Source organism: Sciurus carolinensis, chromosome 7 (genome assembly GCF_902686445.1).
Source record: "Sciurus carolinensis chromosome 7, mSciCar1.2, whole genome shotgun sequence".
Taxonomy (NCBI): Eukaryota; Metazoa; Chordata; class Mammalia; order Rodentia; family Sciuridae; genus Sciurus; species Sciurus carolinensis.
This window is the reverse complement of record NC_062219.1, coordinates 121,751,660-121,764,543: the sequence shown is the minus strand read 5'-3', so window position 1 is coordinate 121,764,543 and position 12,884 is coordinate 121,751,660. Positions and strand designations below refer to the sequence as shown.

Sequence of the window (12,884 nt, the reverse complement as noted above, 5' to 3'; positions counted from 1 at the left end):
TGAAAATGCTAAGTACTTTTTTGGAAATACCTAGACTTTCTAGATCTTCTAAAGTGCCTGATATATGTTAAAAGTAGAAGTGGTAAAATATAACACATTTTGTAAATTTCTTTTTATTAAAATTCTTATGTAATGTTTTGGGTGAAGGCAATAGCCAAACCCCCTGTTAAGGAGTACAGAATGTATGCTGGTCCTCAGGAGCACCAGGCCACTGTGTTACCATGAGGCAAGAGTTATTCCTTATGTCTGTGGGTTTTGTTTACTTTGTTTTGCTGTATATCTAGTGTGTATAAAAGACAAAAAGAGTCCTAATCTGCAGTTAGTCTTTCTAGATGTTAAAGAGGTTGCCATTGTATGACAAAAGTAGAATTTGTAAACAAATTTTGTCTGTTTTGAAGTTCCTAGGAAGGATTGTCTTCTAAAAAATTGAGCATTATAGCCCACTGGGTCATTGAAGGGCCAGAATGCTCATGTGTTGAAGACATTTTCAAATTAGACTATCATTACATGTATGCAGTTTATTCAAGACTGTCATGTACATGGTGGACATGGTGGACAAATTAAGTCCTTACTTGAAACATGTAGTCTGTCCAGATGTTTAGAAGTGTCCAGTGTATGTTAAATATAGAGGTAGTAAAATATCACTTTATAAATATCTTTTTGCTAAAATTCATATGAAATATTGTCTTTTGGGAATGGAACTGTTAAACCACCTCTGTGAGCAGTATAGTACTGTCTGCACTTGTTCAGTGATGTGGAGAAGGTGGGAGGGAAGCAATTGCAAAAGGTTACTGTGTTCATACTTGGACATTTTCAGACATGCCTTTTGTTTTGCTGTGTATATAGTATATATATTGAACAAATGAGTCCAAATTTTGCAACATCTAGTCTCTAAATGTTAAAGAGGTTGCCAGTATATGACCAAGTAGTAAAATTAGCACATTTTGTACGTTTTGTGTTGAAATTCATTGGAAACTTGTCTTCTGTAAATGACTTTTGGATATGAATTTGTTCAACCATCTCTAAGCATTATATATGCCTGTACTTGTCCACTGGATTGAAAGTAGAGAAAAAGAAGTGAGGAGGGAAAGATTCAAGGACAAAATGATTATTAGAAGATACATCAGATTATAACCACTGCTACATGTGCAATTTTATTTGCCAGTACTGTGTGCATAGTGGATCAGTTCTTATGTGGAATATCTAATCCTCTTATATGTTTAGAAGTGCTTGATAAATTTAAAAGTAGAAATAGTAGAATAAAACTTTTTGTAAATAGCTTTTAAAAACTGAGAGGAGGGCTGGGGAGATAGCTCAGCTGGTAGAGTGCATGCCTCACAAGCACAAGGCCCTGAGTTTGATCCCCAGTACAGCAAAAAAAAAAAAAAAAAAAAAAAAAAAACTGAGGGGAAATACTGTGTTTGAAATTGTTAAACTGTCTCTGAAAGAATACAGTCTTGTTCGTTAAGTTGAGGGAGGTGGGAGGGAAGAAGTTGTAAAAAAAGTGTTTTGTTGGAGTGTGCTAGAAAGTTTCAGCTTACATATTGCCCTGTAGGGTGCATTTCATTTAACTTCACTCTACTGTATATATTGTATATATACTGGAGAAAGGAGTCCTAATTTTATAATATCTAGTCTCTAGGTATTAAAGAGGTTGCCAATGTATAACAAAAGTAGAGTTAGTAAACTAACACATTTTGTATACTTTATGTTAAGATTCATAGAAAAGCAGTCTTCTGAAAAGGGCTTTTGCAAGTGAAATTGTAACATCACATCACGTGACACTCAGATGTGACATGTGACATAGGATAAAGAAGTGGAAGAAATGAAGGATTCTAGGCCAGAATAATCCTACTTAGAAGACACTTTCAGATATAACCATTGTTATATGTGTGTAGTTTATTCAACACTACTGTGTACATAATGAACAAACTTTAAGTCTTTATTTGAAATATCTAGTCTTCCTAGATATTTAGAAGTGCACAAAGTATGTTAAAAGTAGAGGTAGTAAATAAAACATTTTGTAGATTAAAAAAATTATTGCATATTCCAAAATGGGAAAATATAAAAACACAAAAGTTAACACTGAAAAGTAATAATGGAATCCAGCTATATGGAGATACCCCACCATCACTACCACTACATGTGTCAATGTGACAATTTTGCCATCATGAGTGAGGGAAGGAGACACTACAGACATCAAAGTGTATGATAAAATACATGGTATTGGTACAGGAGTCCAGAAAATACATACCAAGGAAAAGTAAAAGGATTCCAGGAACCAGCTAACGCATGGAACATGCTCTTCAGGGGGCAACAAGCAAATATGTACTAAGTACTTACTGTATACCATAGGACATAGCATTTCAAAAGTATATGATTTGATTATTTAAACATAAATAAAATGGCAGGTCTCCAAGAAGCTAAGCTACTACAAATGTTTTTTTTTAGAAAAACCCAAGTAGCAGGACATCCTAGGGATCCATACTTGAAAGTGTTTATAATCTAACTTCTATGAACATAACAAATCTCAAATGATGTGAATACCCACCCTAACTTTAACAACTTCATTTTCCCTAATGACCACTCCAGAGGAGATAGGAGTAGCAGATATTTGTTGGAAATGAGTGTGAGGGTGCTCTATTATACAACTCCAGTATGGTAGTTCACATGTGTCCTAGTGGCTTTCCTCCTCCACCATCTGGTAAGAGGTTGCACAAATAAGCAACCCAATTTCACCCAGATTATCAAACACCACTTCACACTGAGCAAAAGTGATTGCTGATTATAGTTTTATTATAGTTATGTTATTATTTCCTCATGTTTTGAAAGTAGATGAATTTATCCTCTCACCATAATTTACAGGGCCAATAAGAACCACCCAGAGCAAACAAAGAGAAATTCATATAACCAGAGAACTTGGATTTGGAGGGTGATATGATTTGAAATTCTCTTTCTATAATGAGATAAATGAAACTTCAGTTGTATAAGAACTACACAAATTATACTTGAAGCATCATTGGTGTGGGGGCTGAGGATCAAACCCAAGGCCTCATGCATGCTAGGCAAGTGCTCTACCACTGAGCTGTTCCCTCAGGAACAAATTTTTAATGGGTAGAAAAAGAAACAGAGGAGATATATATATAATGGATTATGATAGTAATGTTAGTCTTAACTACTATTGTTATTATCTATCCAGCCTTGCTCTTTTTTCATACTTTTTTTGAAGAAAAAATAATCTGCCTTCCTGCCATAGAAATTGGTTCAAAACTAAGACCTGACTTAGAGTCCTACATCCCATGGTTAAAATGATTGGTTGAGAAATTGGAATGTCAGTCCATCAGGGCTTTCTCCAGATTGTTAAACTGGAGTTGACGTGTTTGGTCTCTTACTGTTCCAATGATGGGCTGAAATATAGCCATATTTCCAGAGGAGAAAATAAGGCGAAATAAGGAAAAGTATAACTCAGACACGCACAGAGAGCGCAAGCAAGAGAGAAAGAAACACACACAAAGATGGAGAGAGAGAGGCAGAGAGATAAACAAAGAGAGAATACAGACAAGGAAAAAGATAATCAACCATAGAATGACAGAAAGAAATAACCATGAGCACACAGGCCAATGGATGGATTGAGGAAAAAAAAAAAAAAACAGGTAGACATACATTCTAAGGTAGACAATAAATAAAAGACATGAGAGAGAAATTCATGGAGGAATACAAATGGAAGAAAGTTAGAAAAACCATCTAATATTAAGAGAGGGTCCTTCAGATAGAAATAAAAATGCTATGATAATGAGACAGTAGAAAGAAAAAGAAGGACATGAGAGAAGAGAGTGAAGACGGGAGGAAAAGGTCAGAGAGAAAGGAGGGAGCTAAGAGAAAAGGGAGAAAACAATCTCATTTTAGTCCTTGATCTAAGCATTTTTCAGAAGCCAAATTCACTTAAGAAATTTTTAATTAGAAACCAAAAATTTTTTTCCTTAAGATAGTAGAGTTTCCATATGCAGTCAACATATTATTTTCTAATAAAACCCCCACTGGCAAACATATAATCTGGTAGTTCAGATGCAATCCATGATCATTGTCTTTTTGCCTCCATGTACACAGTCAACATGCCAGAAGATATTTGTGGGGCCGGGTTGGTTAATTTATAGTGGTAGGTATTGTTAGGTAACAAGACTGGCACAAAAATAATTCCAATAGCTCAAATATGTAAAACTAATTGGACTGCATAGAAGCCAAGAAAGACTGCTGCACACAATCCCAACTTCCAAGCCCCCAGATAATGGACAATTGAACGTTTTCACACCTTTTCACATTCTTACATGGCACCTGAATTAGACCAGTTATGGGAACCCATGACTTCCTCTAGTCTCCTCACCTTTGAACTAATCCTCTAGAATCTGGTCCATCCTTTATCAGAATCTCCCACCACCATTTTTACTCAATCAGAATCAGAAACACAAGGGACTCACAAATCTATTTAATTTTGAAAAAAAAAATTGAAAGATAAAAGAGTTCAACATTTAATTCAGACAGAGAACAAGATCAGAAACATTTTGAAAATACTCATAGCCCAAACAGATGTAGCAGGCAGCACAGGGAGCAAAGCTTCCAGCGTTGGGGTGGAAAGCAATCACAGACAGAAATTCAAAAAAGACCAGAACAAGAAGAAGACCTGGCATCTGCTGCTCAGGCACATAAGGACTCAGGCCTTGATGGGGGACAGGGAGGGTAGAGGTGGCTTCCTCGTGGGCCTGAGAGAAGGGAGGCTAGGAACTGTGCACAAGGGTGAAGACAACAGAAGACCAAGGAAAAGGGATAACAGGAAGAAAAACATTTGGAATCAGTGCATGAACCCTGAAGGAGAGAGAAGAAACAGTCATAAGTTAAATCCCTAAAGAAAGTCAGCCCCCCTGCCCACCACCCACTGGGGCCTTTCTCAGAACACTAAGGTTAATCTTGTACCCCACCAACTCCTCACCATCTCTCCTGGTATCTGATTAAAGAGAATACTATGCTCAAGTGAACACAAAGCTTCTGCAGGGGCATGTGGAAGAAAGCCTTGGTTCCATCACCAGTCTAAATGCTTTGGTGAAGTACAGGTCACAGACTTAACTGGACAGGTAAGAACTATAACCTCCTGTCATCTCGCCTAACATCAAGCTCAACAGCACTCTGTAATCTGGGGATCTTGGAGCATCATGCAAACCTCACTGAATTGATGGGTGTTGTTCTGGAGAAAAATACCTGCAGTTTCCTGCAGAGACTACAAGAAATGTTCCAGACTTTTCCCCCAAATGAACTCACATAAGAAGGAGTGTGGCATGAAGCCAAGAACAAAGTAACTGAAGCATGTTAGGATGTCTAGTCAAACCCAGCCAACTCCTTTTTCTATCATGTGTGTGTCACAGTTCTGGGCAAGAGGAATAGGGATCTTGTGGGTGGAGTTGGGTTGTTCTATCACTAGCAAGAATGAAAAGAGAAAGGTAAAGAAAAGCTCCTTAACCTGGGCAAAGGAAGAGGTGCTTCTGTCTCTTTATCTCAACCTCCAAAAGAAAATGAGAAGAATGTTCAGATTGCTCTCTCTTCTACTCCAGTCTATATGCACCAAGGATTCACTGTCATGAAGGGAGATCACCCCAAAGTCACTGAGTCAGTCACTTCAAGTAGTGAACAGAGACTGCATCTTTTTTTTTTTTTTTCTTTTTTGCTGGGGATCGAACCCAGGGCCTTATGCTTGCAAGGCAAGCACTCCACCAGCTGAGCTATCTCCCCAGCCCCAGAGACTGCATCTTTAAGGAAGTCATATGTTCACTGCCTGGCATAGGTAAGGATGGAATGAGAGCTTCTCTTCTCTGTCTAAAAATAACCCTCCACCACTGGCCCCTGTGATGAAGCAAACTTAACCTGGGACAAGAGTTCTTATCTGGGATTAGATAAGAAAAGCTACAACAGAAAAACTTAGTCCTAGCATCCCTGTTCCCCATTTTCTCCAAAGGTGACTTACCTTTCTTATTCCAAAGGTGGACAATAAGGCCCAAGCCAAGAAAGATCAGCCCCAGCACAAAACTCCCAATTCCACTCAGCATCTTGCTCTGGGCAGATTCTGACAGTGCCCCTGGGGAGTAGAAACCTGTGCATCAGTGACTGTCCCCAGATCCCACAGAGTCCTCATCAGGAAGCCTGGAGTCCAATCCAGGATATAAGAGACAGAGGTGCTCCATCACCGAATAGAGGAGGGTAAAGGGCATGCAGAGACCCCAGGGGAACAGTGCAGGTGGATGAGGGTTTGGGGAAGGAGAAAGTGGGTCCCCAGGGTAGGTCTATCTGAAAATCCACCGACCATCTCCAAACACCAGCCTTAATGTCAAAGCCCAGAATTTCACCACTTCAGAAGATACACTGCCAAGCTGAACCACAGCCTGGGGATCAGGTTGCATAAGGCAAAAATATCTTGGGAAGAAAACTATCTCGTGCCTTTTGACTTGAGACAATAGGATCTCAGGCCTCCATGACTCAGCACAGAAATGATACCAGGAGTTTTGTAGGAGAGGAGGTATGAACATGTACAACACAGCAAAGAAAAGGAGGGACCCCATGCCCACAAGGCCCAAAGTCCTCCCTGCCCTTGCTGCTTTCAACTTCTGGTATCAATGAAGTAACCCTTACACCATTCTACTGTGATGGGGCTCTGGAGGCTGGGGTGCTCCACATGGCAAGTGTAGACATCTCCATGCCGGGGTATTACTTCCAGCATCACCAGAATCTGATAGGTCCAATCCCCATTCTGAATAAGTGGTGTGGACACAACTCCAGAAGTCTCTTCCTCTTTATTCCGGAACCATCTGACTTTAACTTGTCGTGGATAAAAATTTGCCACGGAGCAGATCAGCAGATTGTGGTGGTTCAGGGGCTCTGTCCTGGCTGGAGAGATGGTGACAACAGGCTCCACTAGGATGAATAACAACAAAAAAGAAAGTCAGAGGTTAAGGCAGCAAAGAGTCTCACCATAGGCTTAAGTCCCTCCTTTGATACTAAAGTGGAGAAAGTAGCACAGATTAATTAATGTTCACAAATATCAAAAGTTTCACCCATTTGTGGAAGATTAAAAAAAAAGTTGATCACATAGAATTAGAGGGTAGAACAGAGGTCACTGAAGCCTAGGAAAGGAATAGTGAGAGGGTGGATAATGGAAACCAAACCTACTTGGAGGGGAGAACTTATAACATTATATAGCAAGTATAGTCTACAGTAATTTGTTTTTAATTTTTTTTTAGTTGTAGATGGACACAATACATTTATGTATTTATTTTTATGTGCTGCTGAGGATCAAACTCAGTGCCTCAGGCATGGTGGGCAAGCACTCTACCACTAAGCCACAACCCCATCCCTAGTCTACAATAATTACACACTTTGTAATAACTAGAGAAGAACAGTTTGGGTTGCCAATACATAAAAATGATAATATTCAGGAAATGGAAATGCCAATCTCCCCAATTTGACCATAGCATATTGTGTTGAATTACAACACTGTATCTCATAATAAGTATCAATATTATATGTTGATTTTTAAATGGAAAAATAAGTAAAATTTTCCACTTTATAAATATATATGTCAGCAATGCACATACCACCATGGTGCCTTAAGATTATTCTGCCTAGTAATGTCCTAGTTATCTTTCTTTAAATATACTCTGTGATGTTCACAGAATGAAATCACCTGACAATTCTTTTCTCTTCCGTATTTCCCCACTATGTTGTGCTACTTCACCACAGGCTCAAAAACAGTGGTATCAACCAATCATGGACTAAACTGTGAATCAAAATAAACCTCTCCTCTATTTAAGTTAATCATCTCAAGCATTTTATTTACAGCAACTCAAAGCTGATTAACACACTCTCCCAACTCTCTCCTGCCAAGTCTTTCAACAATTTTTTCTTGAATTCAAATGCCCTCCCAATCTTACCCAAATCCTAGGAGTCACAAACTACAAAAGTCGCCTTCCCCACAGGCCTTCCACTCTAGTTCAGAGGTGAGCACACCTTTATGGGTCCTAAACTCACCTCTCCGCTGAACAGTGAAGGAAGCCGTCTGGTAATAATTGTGTCTGCACAAGGTGTCTACGTGGGCCCGATACTCAGCAAGGAGGTCCTTCTGGGCATTCCAGCTCTTGGCACTTGACAGCCCCAGCTCTGTTACAGCTACGAACACCCCCACATCACTGTCAAAGCGCAGGATCTCCTCCTTGTTGTAAATTTGTCTGGCCACAAGCCTTACTCGCTGAGTCCCATTGGTGAAGTAGCAGGTGCCCTTAAACTGGTACACGAAATCCTCTGTAGGAGAACCAGGACACGTTAGATTTAGCTCAGGCTTGCACCCCCACCAACCCTGTGCTTGGTTTGGAGAGACACAGGGAATAAAGGAACATAACAACACAGACCAGTGACTAAATAAAATCTGCTGAATTTTTATTCCCAGGATGAATGAAGTGATTTCTCTACTTCAAATCCTGCCTTGAGCATTTATAGTAGAATATAAAACTGTCAAACAAGAAAAATCATGGAATAATGTTTGCAATGTAGAAACAAAATTGCCAGCATTTTCAAACGCTGGATCTGTAAATAATGAAAATCCTAAACACTAACCAAAAGAATTTAAAGTAAGGGAGAGTTCAGCAAATGGCTAAGTACAAGATCAATTTTTAAATATTCTAGATATACATCAGTAACAAATGTGAAATAAAAATTTAATTATACCATTTATAATGGCATGAGAAATTATAAATAGGTCTTATAAAAATATATGAGAATTCTAAAAGGGAAATAATGAACTTTTATGAGATACTTTAAAAGGGTCCTAAATAAATAAAAAGATACACCTGTACATGAATTGTAAGACAATATTATGAAGATGACATTATCCCAAATGATCTTATAGATTCTGTGGATATCATTTAAAATTCCTACCAATTTTTTTATTACTTAAAACTTTACAAGCTGATTCTAAAATGCAATAAAGGTATATAAGGTAAAGATGGTAGTTAAAAACCATGTAATTGGCACAGACATAGACAAATAGACAGCATAATATATTCCAAAATAAGTTTCATGCATTTATTTAGAATAAATTTACAACAGGGGTGACACTGTAGGTTAGTGAGGAATGATTACCTTTGTTAATGAATGATGTTCTAATAAATGGATGTACATCAGAAGAGGGAGTAGAAATTGGGCATATTTTTTGCACCACATATAACATAGACCAAAGTATTAATGAAATGCTACAAATCTATTAGGAGATAAAATTAGAGAATATCTTCATGATGTTGGAGTTGTGACAGATTTCTTAAATCATTAAAAGCACATAAAGAAGACTGATAAATTCAATTCATTAAAATTAACAGCTTCTGCTCAACAAAAGATATCATTAAAAGAGTTAAGCCAAAAAGTACAAATATTTGCAAAGCATGTACTAATGATGGGCTTGATTCAAAATATATTTTTATCTTTTTTAAAAAATTGTTTTCAGTTGTAGATGGACACAATACCTTTATTTTGTTCATTTTGTTTCTTTATGTGGTGCTGGAGATCAAATCCAGTGCCTCCCAAGTGCTAGGCAAGCACTCTATCACTGAGCCACAACCCCAGCCTATTTTTATCTTTTTAAAATAAATAAGAAAAAGATAAATATGGGGAAGAATAGAAGTTTAGTGGATCAGACAAAGGGGAATGAATGGAAGGAAGGAGGGACAGGAATAGGAAAAACAGTAGAATAAATCAAACATAACTTTCCTATGTTCAGGTATCCACAGTGAAACTCCACATTGTGTACAACCACAAGAATGGGATCCTAATTAGATCCTAATTAGAGTTACACTCCATGTATGTATGTCAAAATACACTCTCCTGTCATGTATATCTAAAAAGAACAAATTAAAAACAGAATAAATACCAGTGGACAATGAACTTGCAAATTTGCTGGTTTTCATTGGTAATCAAAGAAATGCAAATCAAAAATACATACCACTACACACTCAAGTGACATACCACTACACCCTCAAGAGACAGGGAAACATTAACTAGTCTAAGATACCAAAAAGCCATCAAGAATTGGATTTTCCTATGAACAGCTCATGAAACAACTAATTTGAATAATAGTTGGACATTGTCAAGTTGAAGATAGGTAGACCTTTTGACCCATTAATTCCAATCTAAGAATATATTCCAGTCTAGAGGAATGCAGACCCAAATGTTTCAGGATACATTTTTAAGTAAGAACAGCCCAAATGTCTATTCACATAAGAACAGGTTAAGTACATTGCTATGCCTTCATAAAATGGAATATACTACCCAACAACAAAATGGATGAATGTTACATCAAAGATTTGTGGCAAGTTTTCTCACACATAATATTTAGCAAAAGAAGCAAGAAAGAATACAGCATTTATAGAACATTTAGAGGGGGAAATACTAATCTATAGATTAAGGATACATTCAAATACATGCTAACTATAACAAGCAAAAAAATTAGGATTATAAGAGTCATAATAGTACTTATTTCTGGAAAGTGAAAATGGGTATGATTGGAAAGAAGCACACAGGAGTCATTTGGGGTGTTGGTAGTATTCACATATGTTTAAACTATCTAGTGACTATTTGGATATTTCTTTGTAATTCTTTTTATATGTGTGTGTTTTGTAATGTTTGTGTTGTATGATTTTCCTAATAATTAGTGTAAAAATAGAATAATTTTTACCCCAGAGTCTTCGATTTGTATGTGTGTATATTTTAGAAAGACTAAGTGAGACAGATGATGTAACACTATCACTACAAGGCTTGGGATTTCGTGGGTGCAAAATAAATATCAATTCTTTTTCTTTCACTATTGTCATAGCCCCCATTCACATCAATACTAGAAGTTCCTAATTAACCCAGAATTAGTAACTATCACTGCCTATCCTTATCCCATTCTTCCTCCCAAGTCCCACAGTGTCATCTCCATGACCCCACTGCTTACCCGCAAGGCATGGGTAATAGTGCTCTTCAGGTATTGAAGGTCCAGGGACCATAACTGTCTTGAATTTCTCTAAACCCAAGCCTCGAAATAGATGAATACTTTTGGGCCCAGAAAGTCCCCAGAGTGGCCAGTTCTTTTAATTTACCTGATGCTTCTTAAGTACCTCATTTGCATTTTGTACTGGGTGTGGACATGTACTTTGTCTTTTTCTTCCAATTCTGAGATCCCAAAGTCCTTTAGAGAAATTAGCCTCCCTTCCACTGCAGAGGTTGAGAAAAAGGAATCTAGCAAAACTCTAAGAAGGAGAAATCTGGACTCTGGTAGGAGTCTTTCTAAATTCTACCTGTGGTTTGTTGAAAATACAACAGACCCAAGCTTAAGCCCCAAAGCCCCCAAGAAAAAGTTTCCAAATCTGGCCTCTGAATAGCAACTGTCTTGCACTTACTTGGGGTATCTCTTCTGTGAGCCATGGGAGTCCTCAGCACCATGAAAACCACCATCACAACTCCAGTTTCTCTCCAAGGGTTCCTGGGGGTCATCACAGTCATCGTTCCAAACTTGGAACAAAAGCAATTTAACAAAAGCACTTGGCATTCAGCACAGCTGCTACCAATTGACCTGATGCTTCACTTCACAGAGATGAAAACTAGGAAATCTCCTATGAATTTTAGGATTGGACAGTTCCTAGGGAAGAAACCAATCAACCCTAGGCTTAAGTCCTCATTCGTCTCTGGGTAAACATTTTAAATGAAAGTTCTCAAAAATTATCCATTGTTGAATACATCACCAGAGAAACTCCACATCACGTACAACCTCAAGAATGGGATCCTAAGTAGAATAAGTTATACTAAATGTGTCTATAATATGTCAAAATACACTCTGCTGTCAGGCATATCTAAAAAGAAATTAAAAAATAAAAAATAAAACAAAAAAGCATAAAAAATTATCCATTGATCATCTACTAGGTGTCTAGTGGTAAATCATCTTAAAATATCATTCAACTTATGAAATGCTGAAGACATGTTAGGAAGATTCAGGAACCAGAATATGAATCAAGGCTTTTCTTCTTGTGACATTAATTTAACTTCTGTTTCCAATGTTTGGGGTTTGATGGTGGTTAAGGATGCCAGGCAGCAGGAAGAAGTGGAATGCTATTCCTTGAGACATAAAATTATTATCTAAGAGCTCTTCATTTTTTCCCCCTAGACTTAACACTATGAGCATTGAGATACAATATAAAAGGGAACAGATTTTAAGAAAAATGTATTTGTATCACAGTTGAAGAAATTATTGTCTTTGTGACTCTGGACAAATTACATAATCTCTGTTAGCCTGAGTCATTTTACCTTTACCATGTAGACAGTTGCTCTTTGATACCATTGATGGTAAGACAAAATAAAATTTTATACCTATGACATATTAATTACAGATCTTGGCAAAGAGCTAGAATCCCAAGACAAAGCTATGTTATGCATTTTTAAAAGGGACAAAACAGAGGCTGTGATGAGGAAATAGTTGAGAAAGGTTCACTGAGTTATTTAATCAGCTGTGCTCATTATCAACACATGCATCTTACATAGCCACTCAGAGGATGCCCTTCAAGAAATAGTTTCACAAGGATGACTTGACATCTCTGAGCCTATTGATACCCCAGTTCCAGCAACCACCAGAAGGTGAAAAAGTAGGAAGTAAACAGGTTAAACTGAAAGTTAATAGGAGTTTTTTGAAATCTAAGTCAAATCCAGAGAATAAACATATAGTTATTATTATAGTTATCACAATTGTTTCTATTAGTGTAACAATCATAGTTACCATTTTAAAATTTTAATATGTACCTGACACTGCACATTTAAAATATGTTGTC

The 12,884-nt window shown here is 37.4% G+C and overlaps 1 protein-coding gene across 1 annotated transcript; it reads right to left on the bottom strand.

Annotated features, from left to right (window-relative positions):
• Positions 1 to 1,891: 1,891 nt before the first annotated feature.
• LOC124988813 (HLA class II histocompatibility antigen, DQ beta 1 chain-like) lies at positions 1,892 to 11,642 on the bottom strand. Its single transcript, XM_047558588.1, has 5 exons — positions 11,466 to 11,642; positions 8,068 to 8,337; positions 6,673 to 6,954; positions 6,011 to 6,121; positions 1,892 to 4,860 (listed from the first exon to the last, which is right to left on the bottom strand). The coding sequence occupies exons 1-5, from the start codon at positions 11,566 to 11,568 to the stop codon at positions 4,847 to 4,849; spliced, it is 780 nt and encodes a 259-aa protein (XP_047414544.1). The 5' UTR covers positions 11,569 to 11,642; the 3' UTR covers positions 1,892 to 4,846.
• Positions 11,643 to 12,884: the final 1,242 nt, after the last annotated feature.

Bases quoted from the DNA above. Each gene is read 5' to 3' on its own strand.
- LOC124988813 (XM_047558588.1), bottom strand. From the start codon at position 11,568: ATGACTGTGATGACCCCCAGGAACCCTTGGAGAGAAACTGGAGTTGTG. The intron at 6,955-8,067 runs GTGAGTTTAGGA...TATTCATCCTAG, and splicing joins CTTCACTGTTCAGCGGAGAG to TGGAGCCTGTTGTCACCATC. The intron at 6,122-6,672 runs GTAAGGGTTACT...TCTACTCCCCAG, and splicing joins CCCCATCACAGTAGAATGGT to GGGCACTGTCAGAATCTGCC.